Source organism: Grampus griseus (genome assembly GCF_964374135.1).
Source record: "Grampus griseus genome assembly, chromosome: 4".
In the NCBI taxonomy this organism is placed as follows: Eukaryota; Metazoa; Chordata; class Mammalia; order Artiodactyla; family Delphinidae; genus Grampus; species Grampus griseus.
In genome coordinates, this window is record NC_138997.1 from 72,603,188 (window position 1) to 72,622,285 (window position 19,098).

A 19,098-nucleotide genomic window follows, 5' to 3' on the forward strand; every position below is an offset into this window, starting at 1 on the left:
ATACCATGTTCTTGAATTGGAAGAATCAACATTGTGAAAATGACTATACCACCCAAAGCAATCTACAGAGTCAATGCAATCCCTATCAAACTACCAATGGCACTTTTCACAGAACTAGAACAAAAAATTTCACAATTTGTATGCAAACACAAAAGACCCCGAATAGCCAAAGCAATGTTGAGAAAAAAAAAAAGAGCTGGAGGAATCAGGCTCCCTGACTTCAGACTATACTACAGAGCTACAGTAATCAAGATAGTATGGTATTGGCACAAAAACAGAAATACAGATCAATGGACCAGGACAGAAAGCCCAGAGATAAACCCATGTACATATGGTCACCTTATCTTTGATAAAGGAGGCAAAAGTATACAATAGAGAAAAGACAGCCTCTTCAATAAGTGGTGCTGGGAAAACTGACAGCTACATGTAAAAGAATGAAATTAGAACACTTCTTAACACCATACACAGAAATAAACTCAAAATGGATTGAAGACCTACATGTAAAGCCAGACACTATCAAACTCTTAGAGGAAAACATAGGCATAACACTCTAGGACATAAATCACAGCAAGATCCTTTTTGACCCACCTCCTAGAGAAAGGGAAATTAAAACAAAAATAAGCAAATGGAAGATAATGAAACTTAAAAGCTTTTGCACATCAAAGGAAACCATAAACAAGACGAAAAGACAACCCTCAGAATGGGAGAAAATATTTGCAAACGAAGCAACTGACAAAGGATTAATCTCCAAAATATACAAGCAGCTCATGCAGCTCAATATCAAAAAAAATACAACCCAATCCAAAAATGGGCAGAAGACCTAAATGGACATTTCTCCAAAGAAGATACACAGATTGCCAACAAACACATGAAAGGATGCTCAACATCACTAATCATTAGAGAAATGCAAATCAAAACTACAATGAGGTATCACCTCACACCGGTCAGAATGGCCATAATCAAAAAATCTACAAACAATAAATGCTGGAGAGGGTGTGGAGAAAAGGGAACCCTCTTGCACTGTTGGTGGGAATGTCAATTGATACAGCCACTATGGAGAACAGTATGGAGATTCCTTAAAAAACTAAAAGTAGAACTACCATACGACCCAGCAATCCCACTACTGGGCATATACCCTGAGAAAACCATAATTCAAAAAGAGTCATGTACCACAATGTTCACTGCAGCACTATTTACAATAGCCAGGACATGGAAGCAACCTAAGAGTCCATTGACAGATGCATGGATAAAGAAGATGTGGCACATATATACAATGGAATATTACTCAGCCATCAAAAGAAACGAAATTGAGTTACTTGTAGTGAGGTGGATGGACCTAGAGACTGTCATACAGAGTGAAGTAAGTCAGAAAGAGAAAAACAAATACTGTATGCTGACACATACATATGGATTCTAAAAGAAAAATGGTTCTGCAGAACCTAGCGGCAGGACAGGAATAAAGATGACGTAGAGAATCGACTTGAGGACACGGGAAGGGGGAAGGGTAAGTTGAGACGAAGTGAGAGAGAGGCATGGACATATATATACTACCAAATGTAAAATAGATAGCTAGTGGGAGGCAGCCACACAGCACAGGGAGATCAGCTCGGTGCTCTGTGACCACCTAGAGGGGTGGGGTAGGGAGGGTGGGAGGGAGATGCAAGAGGGAGGAGATATGGGGATACATGTGTATGTATAGCTGATTCACCTTGTTATACAGCAGAAACTAACACAACATTATAAAGCAACTATACTCCAATAAAGATGTTAAAGAAATAAAATGGCCCCCAAGGAAAAAATAAATAAAAGTATGTACCTGGATCCTGTTTTTTAGGAATCTTGTTCTCTACCTCCTCTCTTGCTTTCAAGCTTCTAAAAATCTTAACATCTGTATCAGTCCTTCCTGGATTCTCTGATCTCTACACGAGGTTTCTTATGTCCTGACAATTCCTGGCCATGTGACTTGCTTCCTTCCTCATCCATTTTCTGGGCATCCACTCTGAGCTGGAGGCCCCGCCACAGGGAAGTAAGATTCTAGTGTAGGACAGTTTTAGAAAGTGGTGACCAATGCTGACACACACTTACAAACTAAGTGGGTGGTAGCCTTGGAGATAGTAAAAATGGTCATTTCTACCTGGCTCCTGGCACATGGTAAGCACTAGGTTATTAGCTCGATGTTTAGAAATACTCCACAGTAGTAAATTTTAAATTTTATTAAAAGAATTTTAGTTTTTTTCCTCTTTGGCTGAGGACTGTTTGTACTGTCTTATTAAAATACTGTATCTGGAACTATTCTAAGTTAAAGGAAACTGAAGATGCATGACCACTAAATGCATTGCTTACCCCTGGATTAAAAATAAAATAATTCTCACGGCCATTCTTGGTACCAAGGGGGAGGTTTTCATCTGGACTGTATATTAGGTAATAGTATTGTATCAGTGTTATATTTCTTGAGTGTGAGCAGTGTATTGTGGTTATAAGAATGCCCTTGTTTCAAAACATGGAGTGTCATAATGTAACTTACTTTAGGATAGTTCAGAAAAAATTCCATCTCTGTATCTATAGGGAGAAGTACACACATACACACACACACACACACACACACACTCTCAGAGTGGCACAGAGAATGTGGCAAAATGTGAACAACGGAAAACGTAGGTGATAGGTATATGAGTGTTCATTATGTTATTCTTGCGTTTTTTCCGTAGCTTTGAAATTTTTCCATATAAAAAGTTGGGGAAAAGCAAAAAAGATTAAAAAACGAAATACTTTGAAACTACCGTAAGTGATTTTTAAAGAAAAAGTCAGAGAAGAGAAGAAAGAATTGACAAATCAGCTCTGAAACCAAACACAAATACTTTTTATTTATGGGGTATCGTTTTACATCAATTCCATTAAAACCTAAAACCAGTTTGCTGTACTCAAGTTAGATGGCATAACAGTATTTCAGTTAAGCTGGGAGTCACAGGACTTGCACACGTTTACGAAGGTAATGCAAATACTGACGACACGAAGCATTCACAGTTACAGGTTAGCTGCTGTTCACTAACAGTAACCCCCAAGAGAAATGACTTCATGAAAAAAAGCAACCCACGTTTTGGTCTCATTTACAGACACCCAACCTTTCAGTTGGTCAATGAATTCTATACATTTATTATACAATGTATGAAAGAATAAAAGATAAGGCGTACAGAGGTATTTTAGCAGTTGTAAGAATAAAAACCAAGGGCACAAACTAACTTTTAAAGCTTTCTGTATAAACTTCAAAAGCACTGTTAAGATGGAGACTGAGAGGCAACAGAAGTTTGTTGTTAATCCAGAATCTAGAGGTCTGTCTAGTCAGATTTATAAAAACTTAATTCAGAGGTCATGCTTCAAATAAGCTGCATGTAATGTTATAGAAGGTGTTTATGGCAAATCAAATAAGGAAATTTCCAACCTACCGCAGCAGTAAACATCTAAAAGTTGCATTCTATTATGACAGAGTATTGCAACGTGGAGTTCAAAACATGATGGAAAGAGAAAGGGGGGAAACGTAGGTGAGAAAGAAAAACCAGAAAAAGGCACCCTCATTCACTTGGCATTCACCCATAAACAAGTGCTTATGTAACTGAGGGACATTTTTAAGAAAAAGTGTCTTATTACCCTGGCCCCTCTTCTTCTCCTTAAAAATAACTGCACAGAATCAAGAAAACCAAGGGCAAGCACTCTGCAGTCACAAAGATTTATTTTTCAAGGGAGTTCAAAGATTACTTGGACTTCTCTAAATATGCAAGATTATCCCTTTGGAATACTTATTTCCGTATTAGGTACATCATGAAATAGTTTTTACTTGGCTTTTCCAAAACCCCTATCATCAAAATGTCCATTGTGGTTAAAATGTAACATCTTCCCTGTAACAATCCTTTTATTTTAGGATTAACTGTGCTTTAGTGTTTAAAAAAGTCTCCAGTTTCTAACAATACCTTTTAAACCAATTTCATCTATGATTTTATATTTGCTTTAAACAAAACTAGAGTTGATCAAATTTAAGAACTGCTGCCTTTAAGGTGTAATTTTTAAACTTTATTGGATCCTTCTGAAAATGACTCAAGTTTTCAACAGATTGGAACCTGCCTACGGCCAATCGCCACTGGAGTAGCAGGTGCCCGTCAGAACGGAAGCCCTTTCAACGCGTTGGTCTCAGGAGCAGTGCTTGCTCAACATCTTCTATGCTTTGCAGATAGGAATTTGTGCAAACTGGTGCAAACTGGTGTGAATGTGTAAGGTAGAAGGGAGTCTACAACGTCTCAACAAGGAATGGTTAAGTATGCTTAATCACTACAGAGTTTTTCCAACTTCTGGTTTATTTCACAGCAAACCAAACCTTTCTATTCGGTAGAAAAAGGAAGTAATTTCATTCTACCATATCATGATTTTGTATATGCACACACACTGTATATACATACAAAATTCCTGTCTTTGGTGGTTCAGTTAGGGAAAAAAATAATATATGAAAATCTGAACACTGTTGGCAAAGAAACTGTGAAATCATGGTCAAGAGTAGCACTGTCCGTGTGCTTTACTCATTTAATGCCATTTAGAGGTTCACATTTGACCCAAAAGGTTTGGGGGCCAGATTTTGAAATAATCGGAACCTCTTCCAACCGCTGCACGTTCAATCATGGATTTTGCTCACAACTAGGCATTCACTTGTTTAAATGCACCATTAGCTTTCACTTGGTTTAAGTCGTTAGACTTTTGTGTTTTCACAAAACTTTAGGGACTAAATTAGTCAGTCAATAGCACCAGATAGTTGAGGGAGAAACATGTTATTTATACATTTCCTTGAGAAGGGTAAGACAAGGGGGGGAAAAAAAAGAAGACATAAAGTACAAACCTAAAACTACCGTCCTGTTTACTCTTGTTTCCTCATCCACATAAATAATGGCTATCACCTCTCTGTACACATTACTCAGGTAATGATGAGCGGCCCCTCCAGGAAAGGTCCTACCGTGCAATAGAGATTTTAGCCCAATGCTGGTGGTGTCGTGTCCACTGCCTGCAATGGACATTCTGCCAGTAAAAGCCTAGCGTGAAAGAAACAAAAATGGAAAACAAAACACCTCTCACTTATAGTATAGTTCTTTCCCCCTCAAAACTAGAGAACTAAACACCATGAAAGCTTAACTAAAAATTCAAGCCACAAGTAAAGGTGCTCTGCAGTTATAAACTGCCAGCAAACCACTAGGTTATCGTGGAGGCGGAAAAATAAATTTTACTTAGAACGGCATAGAAAGCATCAGCAGACCAAACACTGACTAGAAGAATGCACAAGAAAAAGAAAAAAAAACACGCTAAAGTTGTTTACAAAAGTTTAAAACCAATGAAAAATAAAAAGATGCAATTTTAATTTGTTCATCTGTACCTATAGGCAAACCACGCTAGCTTTCACATTAGAAAATCAAAACCTATACCCTGCATGGTGGAAATGACTTGTGGCATAGTATGTATCTGTGTGTTCAATTATTCTAACTTCCATCATTTAAAAATGCTAATATTTAAGTACACCAAATTATATTTGGCATCTGCCTCTGAAAAGTTATGACTCCCACCTCCTTCCAAAGTTGGCCTCTTAAACAGTAAGGTTAATTCTGGCAACATTTGCATATGGTAACAGTTGTTCTGTCTTGTTTTCTGAAATGCTACATTTGAGACCAAATAAATGTATAATTGGTTCATCTGAAAAAAGGGACTAGAAATATGCCACAAAAATTATTTTACAATACATTTTTGCAGAAATAATCTCTAGGTGAAGCTTCTTCTTTTTATACACATATACAAAATTTAAACAGCAATATACACATAATCACAGTGAGGACGTTGGCAAATTCACCAATCTGTAGTGTAAATACAAACTGCAAAGCAGCCTTCCAAGAGAACAATGCTACACAGCAAGCAGAGCTGGCCCATTCAATAGCAAACACCAACACGTCCCTGCCAAAGGGAGACAGTGCAAGAAAAGCAGCATGCGCTTGGATACAAACAGCAATTTATGGCTAATGGTTGACATAACTGTGGTAACAGTGACTCTCTCGCTGCTATGCATAAAGTCCTAGGACATCTGTTTGTCTTTATACCATTCCACAAACTCGTCCAACAAAACTGGCCCTGAAGAGAGAGAGAGAACAACACGGCTATGAGGCTTCTCACCATGAGGCAGATGAGCAACTGTGCAGGGGCGGGGGGAGGGCGGGGGAACACCTGCCCTGTACTTACATGCTCCATCTTCATCGTAGTTGCTGAGGTCAAGGTTAATTGTTCTGCTAAACTCTAGCACATTGCACCACTGGTCTTTGTTAATAACTTTATATTTTGATTGCTGGTGGAGGGAAAAGTAGTATGAATTACTGACACACACAATTAACAAATGAGATGGTTTCAACTGCTGTAACAATCAACTTAATAAAGTTCACGAAGGTTAACTCTTTCCATCTGAGGTACGCTAAGCACCAATCTAACCACTGGACCACCAGGGAAGTCAGCCCTAATCTAGGAGAAGGGTGAGAGAGAGCAAGAGGGGAGCTTCAGAGGACAATTTTCATTACAAAAATATTATGGGGGCTCAACACAAAACAACAAATACATCAAAAAACACAATTTTACATCCCCCAGAAGTGAAATTTCTAAACTGGCAGAAACCCTTTTACGTAAAAGAGCGATAATTCCTATCCCACAGAGATGTGGCAAGCATTTAAAGAGATAACTTCTCTAATTCACGTAAAGTACTTTATTTAGTGCTTGACACACAGTAAGTGCTAAATAAAGAGTTGCTCCCATTAATAGCCCCTGACATGAACGGCATGCTCACTGTCAACTGTTAGCTTACAGCGCACGCAGTGGTGGGCTGACTCAGCGAGACCTCGCTAAGTGCTGCAAGCGGTCTCAGGACCAGGCGGTCTAGCCACTGAAGGGTTACTCCTCTAATAATTCAGAACTTGACTCTGATCATAAAAGAACTCAGAATAGCGATGAACTAGTTTTTCTCTTCCTCCCAGACAAGAAATATGCCACGTGCATATTTTAAAATACAGTATTCCTGTATAAAGATTTAAAAATAAAACCCAGTCCAACAATGTTTAAAAATCCTCGCCACTAAAATCAGGAACACTGGAAAACAAAACAAGTACTTAAAAGCAAAGAGAGCTGCACCAACGGTTTGGAGGATGCAAACACAAGAAAAGCTCAAATGAAAGGATTATTGTGCCCTTTTCAAAGAAAAATGCAAACTAATATAAGAGAGAGAACAAAGCACAGACCACAAGTTTAACTTTCTAAGCAACTAAAAGCAAAACCCAGTCACCGAAACAGTTGATGGTGCCCCTGGAACTGTGCGAAGTCAAATTTGCTGGCGGCAAGGCCTTCAGCTACAGAACCCTTCACACCCGGGCTCAAATTCTGCCCAACTCTCTGAGAACAGGAACCTGTTTCCACTCATTTTCCAAACAAAGCTAACACTTCTTAAGGCTGTCAGAGAAACTGGAACAGATCACCGGTAAATATGGGTTGTCACAAGTACAAGTAAACAAGTACTTCTTATATTAAAAACTAGTTTTTATACCTTTCTTTGGGAGTCCCAGTTAGTAATGCGAAAAGCAATTTTTAGTAATAGTTCTCAAAGAATCCTTTCAGTTGGAAGTTTTTCTGGACCATTACACCAAGTAAGTTGTAAGGAAGATCATTTCAAGAGTGAAGCTGGAGTCAGGGGAAGGCCCAGGATCTTCTCAAAGATGCAACACCCTCATCCTTTCAAGCAGAAAGCATTTTTTAAAGGGGCCTGGGACTGGAGGGCAAGAAGGATGCTCTATATGACATGACAACCCATGTAACTCAAACTTACATCTCAGATTCTTTCAGGTCCTGCAGAGTTATTACACTCCAACAAAGCCAGTTCTTAATAACCAACAGCTCAAAATTTCTATCACTAATACTTAAAGCAAACGAACGACAATGAGAGAGGAAAGCGCTGGATTACTTCTTATACAAATGTGAAGAAAATTTAAACTGCAGGAGATGCTGTCTGAAGGAGTTTGCCACTTAGATTGATCTAGGTCCCCAAGTTACTTGGAGATAAGCGTAGATAAGAATACATTACAAACTTAATTTAGTGAGAAGGCAGGTGGCTGTTCTCTAACCTTTGCTTCAGAAAAGTAGAAGTTCACCTAAAGCCACAAAAGAAAGTAAATCTTGTTTTACTCTTTTTATGAAGAGCAGGACATCTAAACAAAAACTAGCTTTTAAAATGGGGACAAGAGAGGAAAGGACAGAGCCGCGCTGTCTCTGATGTGTTTGTACTGGGGAGCGATGCGGCACATGCAATGCACACACGGGCACACTCAGAACGCAGGGAAGTGCTCACTGACAGCAATTACATCACCACAGTTCCTACAGGCAGAAAAGTACAACAAACAGAAAATTACATAAAAGAGTTAAATAAAGTATACTTGGTTGTTCTAAGCAAGCAAACATACATTCCATAAAATAACAATTTAGTACCTCTAAGAATTGGTGAAAAACTGGAAAAAGGGGCCAGATTTTTCCTAATAACAGTCCCAACATGCACTTGGCAGTGTTTATGTCTAGGCTGCGCTGGTCCTTTTCCTGTTTAACAAACAAAAACAAGGATGAGCCAGGTGCCCCCAAATAATAAATCCCAATAATCCAAATTTCTGTTTTACTTCAACAAAAAAATTAGTAAACAGCTCATTTATCATACACTATAAAAACCCTGAATTCAGACTAAGGTGGGGGAGGGGAGGTAGTCAGGACACAGTGGGAAGAGTAAACGGTTTTGTACTATATAATTTTACTGTGAGAAAGAGTCATGTCAACTGATTGATCCCCCTAATGCAAAATACATTAGTTACATGGTAACAATCTCTATATGATTATTTCATGCGATAAATAAAAATCTGTAACTTGCTGTTTGACATTTATGATTATTATCAACATCATAATTACTGATCCCAAAGCCCGTAACTTGACTAAATGGAGTTTAAAGGTTTCTAATTCCATGCTTAGGAATCAGGTTTCCTTGATAAAAATCATTTTTCCACCAATTTTTATTTCTTTGGTAAATGTTTTTCTTGTAACCTAAAAATGTTGTTAAATTGAGCTCATAATGAATGCTGGGGCTCTGGAGGGTCTTCCCAAATCAGAGGATGCATTCACTCCCCCACTCTGGGAGAAAGCAGTCTGTCTACCTGTTACAGTCCTTACCTTGGAGTCGCTGGATGTGAAATCTCCTAGCAGAACACCCCTGACTAACAGTCAAGTGAAAGACAACATTGCATAAGGAATCCAGAAAACACATTTACATAAACCTGAATATGGGCAGATTAAGCTCATTTTACTTATACTCGCAATTAAGAATCCTAATTTCTCACTGAGCTTTCTTACAAAGTTCCATTCGGGAACTACAGGTGGGCAGTTTCTATGCAAAAGGACAGAGGACGTGGGACCCTAGGTGGTAACTTTATATATCCAGAGCTAGCCTCCTCGTGGTATCTCAACTTCAAAGAAAGTTTGCAAAAGTACTTTTCTACAAAGGGAAAAGGAAAAGTGCCTGGCTATCCCACATGGGGTGGAATCTAGATGTTCACCAAATTACGGGGTGATGCCGTGACCACCACTGTCAGCCACATATGCAGCTACACACACCTCCTCAAAAAATTGTTACCGCAAGGATTCTAACAGTGAAGTGCTCTTTAGTATACAGAGAATTTCTGGCCGTGACACTGAATTTTAAAGTGACGGACTTAAACAATACAGCAAATGTAAGGGCCTAGCTCAACAGCCAACAAAGTAGATGAAGATTCGGGAAGATGTGTGATGGGTCTGTCTGTTGGTCCTGGTGGTACAGCACAACGACCGTTCACCCACCGAGACCAGGTCAGATGGCTCCGAGTCAGCCTTCCCTGTTCTGGCCACACAACTGAAGTCTGAGGATGGCGGGGGACCCCCACTCCACAGTGCAGTGCCAATAGGGGCCTCCTCTCTACAGCCTGCTCTGCGGTCCCCGGCCACGCATATCATCCTGCTCAGGGCTGCAGTACTCACTCCGTGGAGAGGACGACGGCAGGCAGGAAAGGTGCCCTCGAGGGGGCCCACCTTCTGCCACCAAGCCTCACAGGTCTGTGGCACTGCACGGGCTCTTGCTTCTGCGGTGCACCGTGCAAGGAAACGGAAAGCTTCCTCTCACCGTGTCACGTGGGTGTGGCAGCAACAGCACACCCCACTATGGAGCATCCACAAGGAAAACGAGGGGACTGTTGAAAACACACGCGGCACCTCAGGACCGGGCCCCCAGGTCACCTGCTGAACAACAGCTCCGGCAGCACTGGGCTGAGGGCACGGGCGCTCTGGAAATGCTCTCCCTTGGAGGAGTTCGTAATCCTTCACTCAACCTAAAGTCGCTAGTCTCGCCCTGATAACATACTGTGCCTTCTTCCAACATCATCCATGTCCCCGTCACAATGGACATACACTAAGGTGACAAAAAAAAAAGATACAAAGGACCTGGACAGACTCTTTGAAACAGTGCAATCATCTGACAAACTGATGATCATGAAGGATTTCAATGCATGTGTTTGGCAGCGATGCCAAAACATGGATGAAAGGCATCAGACTCACAGGACTGGAAAGCTGAACAGCACTCACTTACTCCTGCTCTGCAAGGGTGCCAGCCAGCAGCTCGCAATCACTAACACCATCTTCTGCCTAGCAAATAAGAGAGAGATATTATGGATGCACTCTCGATCTCAACAGTGGCATCTCGCTGATAACCAACATTGCCTGTGGGTGGACGTGAGGCTACGTGCAAATGACCATGACTGGGGGCATTCCGAATTCCTGGGGACAGCACAGCTGAGAGACCCCAGAGCAAACAGCTACTGAACAGCGAAATGGAGACATGCCCAGGGGGTTCTCTGACAATGATCCTAATGGCATTCTCAAAGGGCTTCCCAATTAAAAGTGAAATGAATCTCCCAGAATTCTATGAAGCAGCCATCAACATTACAAGTATTTAAAAAAAAAAAAAAATCACCTTAACAAATTCAAGGAATACAGCAAAGACATCTAGAAACCCCTCGCAGGAAATTCAAATAGTACACTGTCAACACCAACGCTGTGGACTCTGCTCGTGGAGCACCATGGAGCGAGTGGCAGATTTCTGCATCTCCAAGTCAGAATTTAAGCAGAAAGTACCTTGAGACAGGCTGTCCAGAGTCAATAAGCATCCCCAGAAGGCCCACTGAGGTTAAAGGAGAAGAAGTGAAACTTTTCTCCCTGCCTGCCTCTTAACTCAACTTTCATTTTCTAAGATAACAAAATAAAAAGCAATTTTATTTTTCAAATAATAATAGGAACTGAACAGGTTCTATGCACACACCAAAGATGTACTAACCCCATACAATACACAACTAGATTCTGCCTTGTGGTCTTCCTTAAACACAGATTTTAAAATTCAGTTACAGATGAGATCAGTCCTCTTATTTGCAGCTGCAAGACCAAAGGATCCTTCTCTGAATATTCTATGAAGTTATGTTTCGTATATGGAATGCACTACTCAAGCTAAAGACTACTAACACCTAATGTAGAGTAGAGAATAATGAAGTTTTACCAAGTTCTGATTTGACGTTCAAAAATGAAAACAAATATTGCCTTTGTTTATGTTAGACTGTGTCTCCAACACAGGTCTTCCTGCAAGATGTGAAAACTAAGCATTTTTTTTCTTAAATGGCACCAATGACACAAACTGAATCAAAATAATTGAACAGTTAATTGTCAATATGCAAATATAAATATATTACAAAAATTAATCTTCAAACATCTAGGTATCCAGATATGCTGTATCATCGACCCTTGTGTCAAATGATCTACTTCCAATTTTCACAGTTTTAATAGCTTAAAGACTTGCACTTGAAAAGGGGAATGTTGAATTACTAAAATTATAAAGAAAAAATCTTCAACATTAAAAAAGAAATCCTTAAGATTTTCGAGAGAGACTAGATGAACTTGAGAAACAGTGTATAAATGCCCATGATCACAAACATTTTAAATGGCGACAACCAAGTCATAAATCAGTACATGAAATCAAAAGGTCTTCACTGAAGACCTGTAATATAGGTCACGGAACTCTCATTTGAGACCACACGATTACAAAATAGAAAGAGAAAATGCAGTCTTCCTTACCACAGTTCAACAAACATAAGGCAAAAATAGCGCTAAAGAACTCAAATCTTAAAGTGGTTGTTTACAAAGCTGAAAATACAGCAAATCAGTTTTTTGAATGAGAGTTTTTTTTTTTAATACACATTAAAAACAAGCAAAAAGGTCATAAAACCCATGAGTGCCCTCCCACTGGGAAAAGTGAAACTAAACCATGATGCTCTCAGAACTTACCCCAGCATAGTTTTCAAATAACAATGTTTGCAAGGCAATTACTTGATTAAGCTCAACTACTGACAATTCCTTTAAAACAAAAGAAAAAGAAAGATCTGCCAACAGGCATAGCCTCTCCACAGTGTTTTGTATGGCATAGATTCTATTACTGTATGCACTACTCTTGGAAGGTAAATTATTATTTGAAACCTAAGTAATGTCAGCGAAGAATAATTCAACAACTATTTCTAATTCTGTGGTTAACTTTTACTGAGAACTTAAACTGAGCCAGAAACTGTTTTAAGTGCCTCATACTTCAAACTCATTTAATACAACAACCGTATTAGGATAGGCATTGTTATAATCCCCAATTTATAAATAAGGAAACTGAGGCAGAGGAATGAAATGACAATCGATAAGAGCTGGGGCTTGAACCAGGAGTCTGATTCCAAGCCTGAGCATTTCATCGTGTACTACCAATCCACCTCCCCGAGAAGGAAGGGGGGAAGACAGCTCTCAATGTTAAGAGACACACAGTCCAATTCGCTTCACAAACAACTGCTGAGCAAATCTGGGCAATAACCGAACAGTAATCTTAAAGGTAAAGCTGACAAGATGTCCAGGGTAACAGACCTCAGATTAGATGACCACATATTCTTCCTACTTCTGTCCTCGCCCAGGTCCACCTTCTGTTTTCCTCATAATTTACAATGAAAGTACAAGGTAGAAGCAGAGAGAAGTACGTACGTGTGTGTGTCTGGTGCGTTGGGGGGTGTGTGGAAAGGGAAATTAGACAAACACATCGGTTAAGAAGTAAGAAACTGACTCAGGTTAGAAGAGAAAATGAATCAAATGGTCAGAGCAGATGTCAGATTAGAGCTAGGCAGAGTTCTCTGATAACAGGGGGTGTTGAACACAAGACCCAGCAAAATTTTCCTTCGCAAATTCTATGAGTAACATCCACAACCATTCCATTAAATGGAAGCAACGTAGACGTTGGCTTTCACCTGTGACCTCTTACACTTTCTTGAAACACCTCCTCAGAAACTAAACAAAAGCACTGGTACCTGGAAAAGTGGGTGCATCAAGGGACAGGCTGTGAGGACTGACTTGTAACAAGAGATTAACTGTCACAGGATCACCTCTCAGGAAGGGGGATTCCCACTGGTACCTTCGGCCTCCACAAAACCCTCCGTTACAACTTCTTCAAGCTTTACTGCAAGGAATGAAAAACAAGGACTTGCCCCTAGAGGAATCTCCCATTCTTCTCTTGCTCACTGCCCTTCCTCTCCTTCACCCTGAAGGCCTCCCTTCTCTCCATCCAGCAATTCTCCACCTCAGTCACGTGGGAGGGCTCCACTCAGCTCCCATCTCCCCAACCCCACCTCCGAGCCCACTGAGGCCTTGCCTCAGTCCTCCCCATCATTCTCGCCTTCCTACACCAAGGCTGTCGGATGCAGCACTGCTGGAAGATCTCCAATAACGGCATCACCGTCAATTCATGGTGTCCACTCTCAGCCAGATGCCAAGATGCGCTGCTGCTATCAGCACTTCACTCAGCCCAACATTCATCCTTCTCAGAACCCCAAGAGGCAACCCTCTGTGGCTTTCAGCACAGTACCCTGTCTCTGCCCCAGAGAATGCAGAAAAAACAAATTTAACTCATATTTAATAACTAGTCCCAGATCAACCAAAAAATTCACTATATTTAGTCTTTTTATCTCATTCTATTTGTCCAATCTTATTCTCACTAGGTCCTTTTAAAGGAGTCAAGGCAAAAACGGCTGTTTTACTTAAGGAATCCATACAACCATATTTGTTTATACAATAAATAAAATCTACATTAGGGGGAAAATGCTAAGCATAAAAGGGTTCAGACAAAATTCCACTTGCAGAAGGAACTGGCCATTTCAGCTCTTGAGTCTCTACCCCACCATCTTCCTGGAACAGGACACCACAGGACGGTGGACAGTTTGAGTCAGGAAGGTGGTGTGGCTCCACGGAGAGGACACGGTCTGCACTCAGGGGCAAAGCCCAGGCCCTCGTGTTGTCCCCTCCTCTCTGGCCCTCAGCCTTGTCGTCTGCATTGTGACAAGACTGGACCAAGTGTCCTCTTGTGGTTTCTTTCAACTCTCAAGTTTCAAGATTCTCTGCCATCCCTAAGACTACACATAAGTTCAAGTCAAAGTAAAATCAGGAGAAAAATAATATAACTTTACAACCAAGTACTATTTTTAATTGCCTACAAGGTTCTAAGGTGAGGGGAAAACAATCACACTCTTAGGATTATAATTTTGGTGGAGAGATGTTAAAAGGGGCATTTTACCACTTTCTGGTACTACAGTTTCTTTCCTGGTAATGTTAAAGGGTAATTCAGAATATTTAACATATGTCATTGTTATTTCCAATAGAGAATACTTAGGATATTAAGACTATAACAGGGATTCTCTGGTGGCGCAGCAGTTGGGAGTCCGCCTGCCAGTGCAGGGGACGCGGGTTCGTGCCCCGGTCCGGGAGGATCCCGCGTGCCGCGGAGCAGCTGGGCCCGTGAGCCATGGCCGCTGAGCCTGCGCGTCCGGAGTCTGTGCTCCGCAGCGGGAGGGGCTGCATCAGTGAGAGGCCCGCGTACCGCAAAACAAACAAACAAACAACAACAAAAAAACTATAACAAAGTTCAGTTCTTACTAAAAGTCTAATTTTAAAAGGTCTGCTGTGTAATTATGCGTTATTACCTCTACGAGTCATTTTTCTAGTAGGAAAAGAAAAGGATTGGAGGGAAGAAGGGGGTGGGGGGTTGAATTCTGCTTCCAACCAAGACAGAGTTAGAGAAACCAGATTCTCACACCCCGTGCACGTCAAACAACCAGAAAACTGAACAAAATACATGAGACAATGGCTCTCACGCACTGGTCAGTGTGAAGAACAGGAGTGTTGACCCCTGAGAAAAAGGATAAGTCCCCAGTGACAGCAGCATACTGTGCGGGGGTGGCTTCCAGGCCCCAGCACAGGAGGGGGACCCAGCCCCAGCCCAGTGGAACCCCAACCGACTGAGCTGGAAAGGACAGAGTTGGTGGAGTTCAAGGAGGCATATAATTGGTGGGGCAAAATACCAGCATGGGGGGAGCTGCACAGAGAGACCTGGAGACCCGCAGAATGTCTCCCCAGCCGCTGGATGAGGACTTGTCTGTGCACATGTGAGAGGAAACCACCTGAGTCTGGGAAAGAATCACTGCAGAAGAGTACGCAGAAGTTGCCAGAGCTCACATGGGGCTGGGAATAGTTTCTATTTCCACCAGCCACAGTGGAAGAAATCTCCTAATACATAGTCCCTGGGAGAGGATCCTCAGAAGGGTATTACTGTCTTACTAGTGGGGCTAAGTCATCCCTAGACTGAGGCTGCTCTGGTCCAGTCCTTTCAAAGGATCGATCTGATTCCAAGCAACTTAACTATATACCAGAAAAAAATTTAAATCCAACATTATTTAAAGGAATACAACAAACCCCAGCAACCAGCAACGTAAAACTCACAATACCCAGCATCCAACAAAAAAAGAAAAAACAACTACTAGGAATGCAAAGAAGCGGTAACATATCGCCCACAACCAAGATAAAAATTTTAACCAAGAGAAAGAGAGATAGAAATGACAGATATGATGGAACCAGAAGACAATGCTGTTAAAACACCTGTTATAAACACATTCTAGATGTTCAAGAAGGTAGAAGAAAATATTACCATGATTAGAGAAATGGATATAAAAAGACACAAATGGAATTTCTAGAGATGAAAAATATAGTATCTGAAATGAAAAATATACTGGGGCTACTAGGATTAGCAGAAGAAAAGATTAGTATTAGAAGATATAGTAATAAATATTATCCAAAGGGAAAACAAAAACAAAAAAATTGAACACAGTATCAGTAGCCTGGGGGACAATATCAAGCATCTAACATAGGTACAACTGTAGTCCCAGAAGGAAGAGAGGGGGAGAACAGAAGAAATATTTGAAGAAATAACAGCGGAGAAATTTCCTGATTTAATACAAACTATAAGTCCAAAGACCTAAAAAACTCAACAAACCTTAACTAGAATAAACATAAGTAAAATTATGCCAAGGCACACCACAGTCAACTTGCTGAAAAGCAGTGAAAAGAGAATAAAAGCAGTCAGAAAACAAAACAAGACAGTATGCTCAAAGGAATAATGAATGACACCAGACTTATCATCAGAAACTCCACAAGACAGAAGACAATGGAGAACTATCACTAAAGTACTACAAAAATAAATGGTCCATCTAGAATCTTTTATCCAGAGAAGTAGCTTCCAAATTGAAGGCAAAATAAAAGCTTAGAGATTCATCACCAGAAAATCTGTACTATGAGAAATGCTGTAGGAATTTTTTTAGGCAGAAGGTAAATGATACCAGATAGAAATCTGGATCCACACAAAAGGAAGAAAGAGCACACAAGTGGTGTATATGTGGGTAAATATAAAAGATATTTTTGCCTACTTAAAGCAAAAATGATATTAATATATACTATGATCTGAATGTGTCTGCCCCCCCACTAATTCCTATGTTGAAACCCTGATCGCCAAGATGATGGTAATAGGAGGTGGGGTCCTCAGCTGCAGAGAGCTCCCTCCTCCCTTCCACCATGTGAGCTTACGGCAGAAAGACACCTATCCTGCTGGCACTGTGATCGTGGACTTTCCAGCCTCCTGAATTATGAGAAATAAATTTCCATTATTTATAAGCTACTGAGTCTCTCGTATTTTGTTACAGCAGCCTGAACAGACTAAAACAATAGATTGTGAGATGTATAATACATGTATAAGTAAAATGTATGACAGCAGCAAAAAGTACGGAAGGGCAAGATGAAAGTGCACTATTGTAAAGGCTCCTGCATTATACATGAAGTGGTATAATATTATCGGAAGATGGACTGTGAAAATTTGAAGATGTATACTGTAAAGCCTAGAGCAATCACAAAAAAAAAATGAAACAGAGACACAGCTAATAAGACAATAGTGGAAAAGAATGATTAAAATGGAATCTAAAAAAAACCCCTCAATTCAAAAGAAGTCACGAAAAGAGGAAAAAAGGAACAAAAACAAATGGGACAGGGCTTCCCTGGTGGCACAGTGGTTGAGAGTCCGCCTGCCGGTGCAGGGGACAAGGGTTTGTGCCCCGGTCCGGGAAGATCCCACATGCCGTGGAGCGGCTAGGCCTGTGAGCCATGGCCGCTGAGCCTGCGTGTCCAGAGCCTGTGCTCCACAACGGGAGAGGCCACAACACTGAGAGGCCCGTGTACCGCAAAAAAAAAAAAAAGGGACAAAAAGAGAAATGAATAGCAGTTTAGGAGATGTAAACTTTACCATATCAATAAATACATTAAATGTAAATGGTTTAAGCATCTCAAGACATATACTGTCAGACCCAACTATGCATATGCTATATATAAGAAACCCACTTTAAATATAAAGGCACAAATAGGTTTTTAAAGAGGATGGAAGAAGATATATCATACAGACTTTAATAAAAAAAAGCAGAAATGGCTATATTTGTATCAAAGTAGACTTCAGAACAAGGAATATTAACAAGGAATATTATCTTTATCAAGATAAAAAACATTTCATAATGCTAGAGGGTCAATTCTTCAAGAGGACATAATAATACTAAGTCTATCTAAACCTAATGCCTGAGCTTCAAAATACATGAAACAAGAAATGATACAAATGACAGAAGTAATTATAGTCGGAGAGTCCAACATTCCTCCCTCAGTAAATGACAGAACAGTAGGCAGAAATCAATAAGGATACAGAAGACCTCAACAACACTATCAACCAACTTGACCTAACTGACGTTTATAAAACATTTCACCAAACAGCAGCAAAATATTCATTCTTTTCAGGTACACATAAAACATTCATCACAGCAGACCATATTCTGGACCACAGATCAAGCCTCCCTGCATTTTAAGTGGACTGAAACTGTCCAGAGTATGTTCTCTGACCACAGCAGAATTAACGATAGAAAGATTACTTGGAAAGTCCTAATAGTTGGCAAATAACACAAGCAACACACTTCTAAATAACCAATGAGTCCAAAACAACCACAAGGGAAACTGGAAAATATTCTGAACTGAATGCAAATGAATACACAACACCTCGACACTTGTGGGATACAGCTAAACCAAACAAAACAAAGGATTCAATAACAAACTCATCTTAGAGCATATTTTAGCTAAACTGAAATCTATTTGGTAATGATTAAATATGGGTGGTTGTTATTCATCATTACATAAAGGGGTTTAATTTGCTGATATTTACTGATACTCTCCTTAAACGGCAAAGATCTCTGTGGGCTGCTCCCAGGGATATGACGAAAGAAAACACGCACTCCCTTAACCTGTCAGAAAAAATGTGGGCCTGTACCCAAACTCCAAGGCCAAGCTAGAGGGATACGAGGGCCATGTAAGTGAGGGCACATGTTCTCTCCGGGGCAGGATGATTGTGTGTGACAGTGGAGGCACGTGGCTTGGGCCCAGAAGCCCGATGCTGCAGAGAGCAGTCAGGGGAGAGCCTTGGCGGCACAAAAGGCAGGGAGCAGAGAGGTGGGGGCAGGCGGCAGGTTCAGCGAACTGCTCGTTCGATGTCAGCACAACACAGGCGTCTTG

General features: G+C 40.6%; 1 protein-coding gene across 2 annotated transcripts in view; it reads right to left on the reverse strand.

Moving 5' to 3' along the window:
* Positions 1-2,843: 2,843 nt before the first annotated feature.
* DCUN1D4 (defective in cullin neddylation 1 domain containing 4) overlaps positions 2,844-19,098 on the reverse strand; it is a 70,592-nt gene continuing 54,337 nt past the window's right edge. For both annotated transcript variants that reach the window (XM_082653498.1, XM_082653497.1), the window contains exons 9-11: positions 8,536-8,640; positions 6,259-6,361; positions 2,844-6,150 (exon numbers count right to left, since the gene is read on the reverse strand). In XM_082653498.1, the coding sequence (XP_082509624.1) occupies positions 6,095-6,150; positions 6,259-6,361; positions 8,536-8,640 (264 nt within the window). In that variant the 3' untranslated portion in view covers positions 2,844-6,094. The remainder of the gene's footprint in view (positions 6,151-6,258; positions 6,362-8,535; positions 8,641-19,098) is intronic.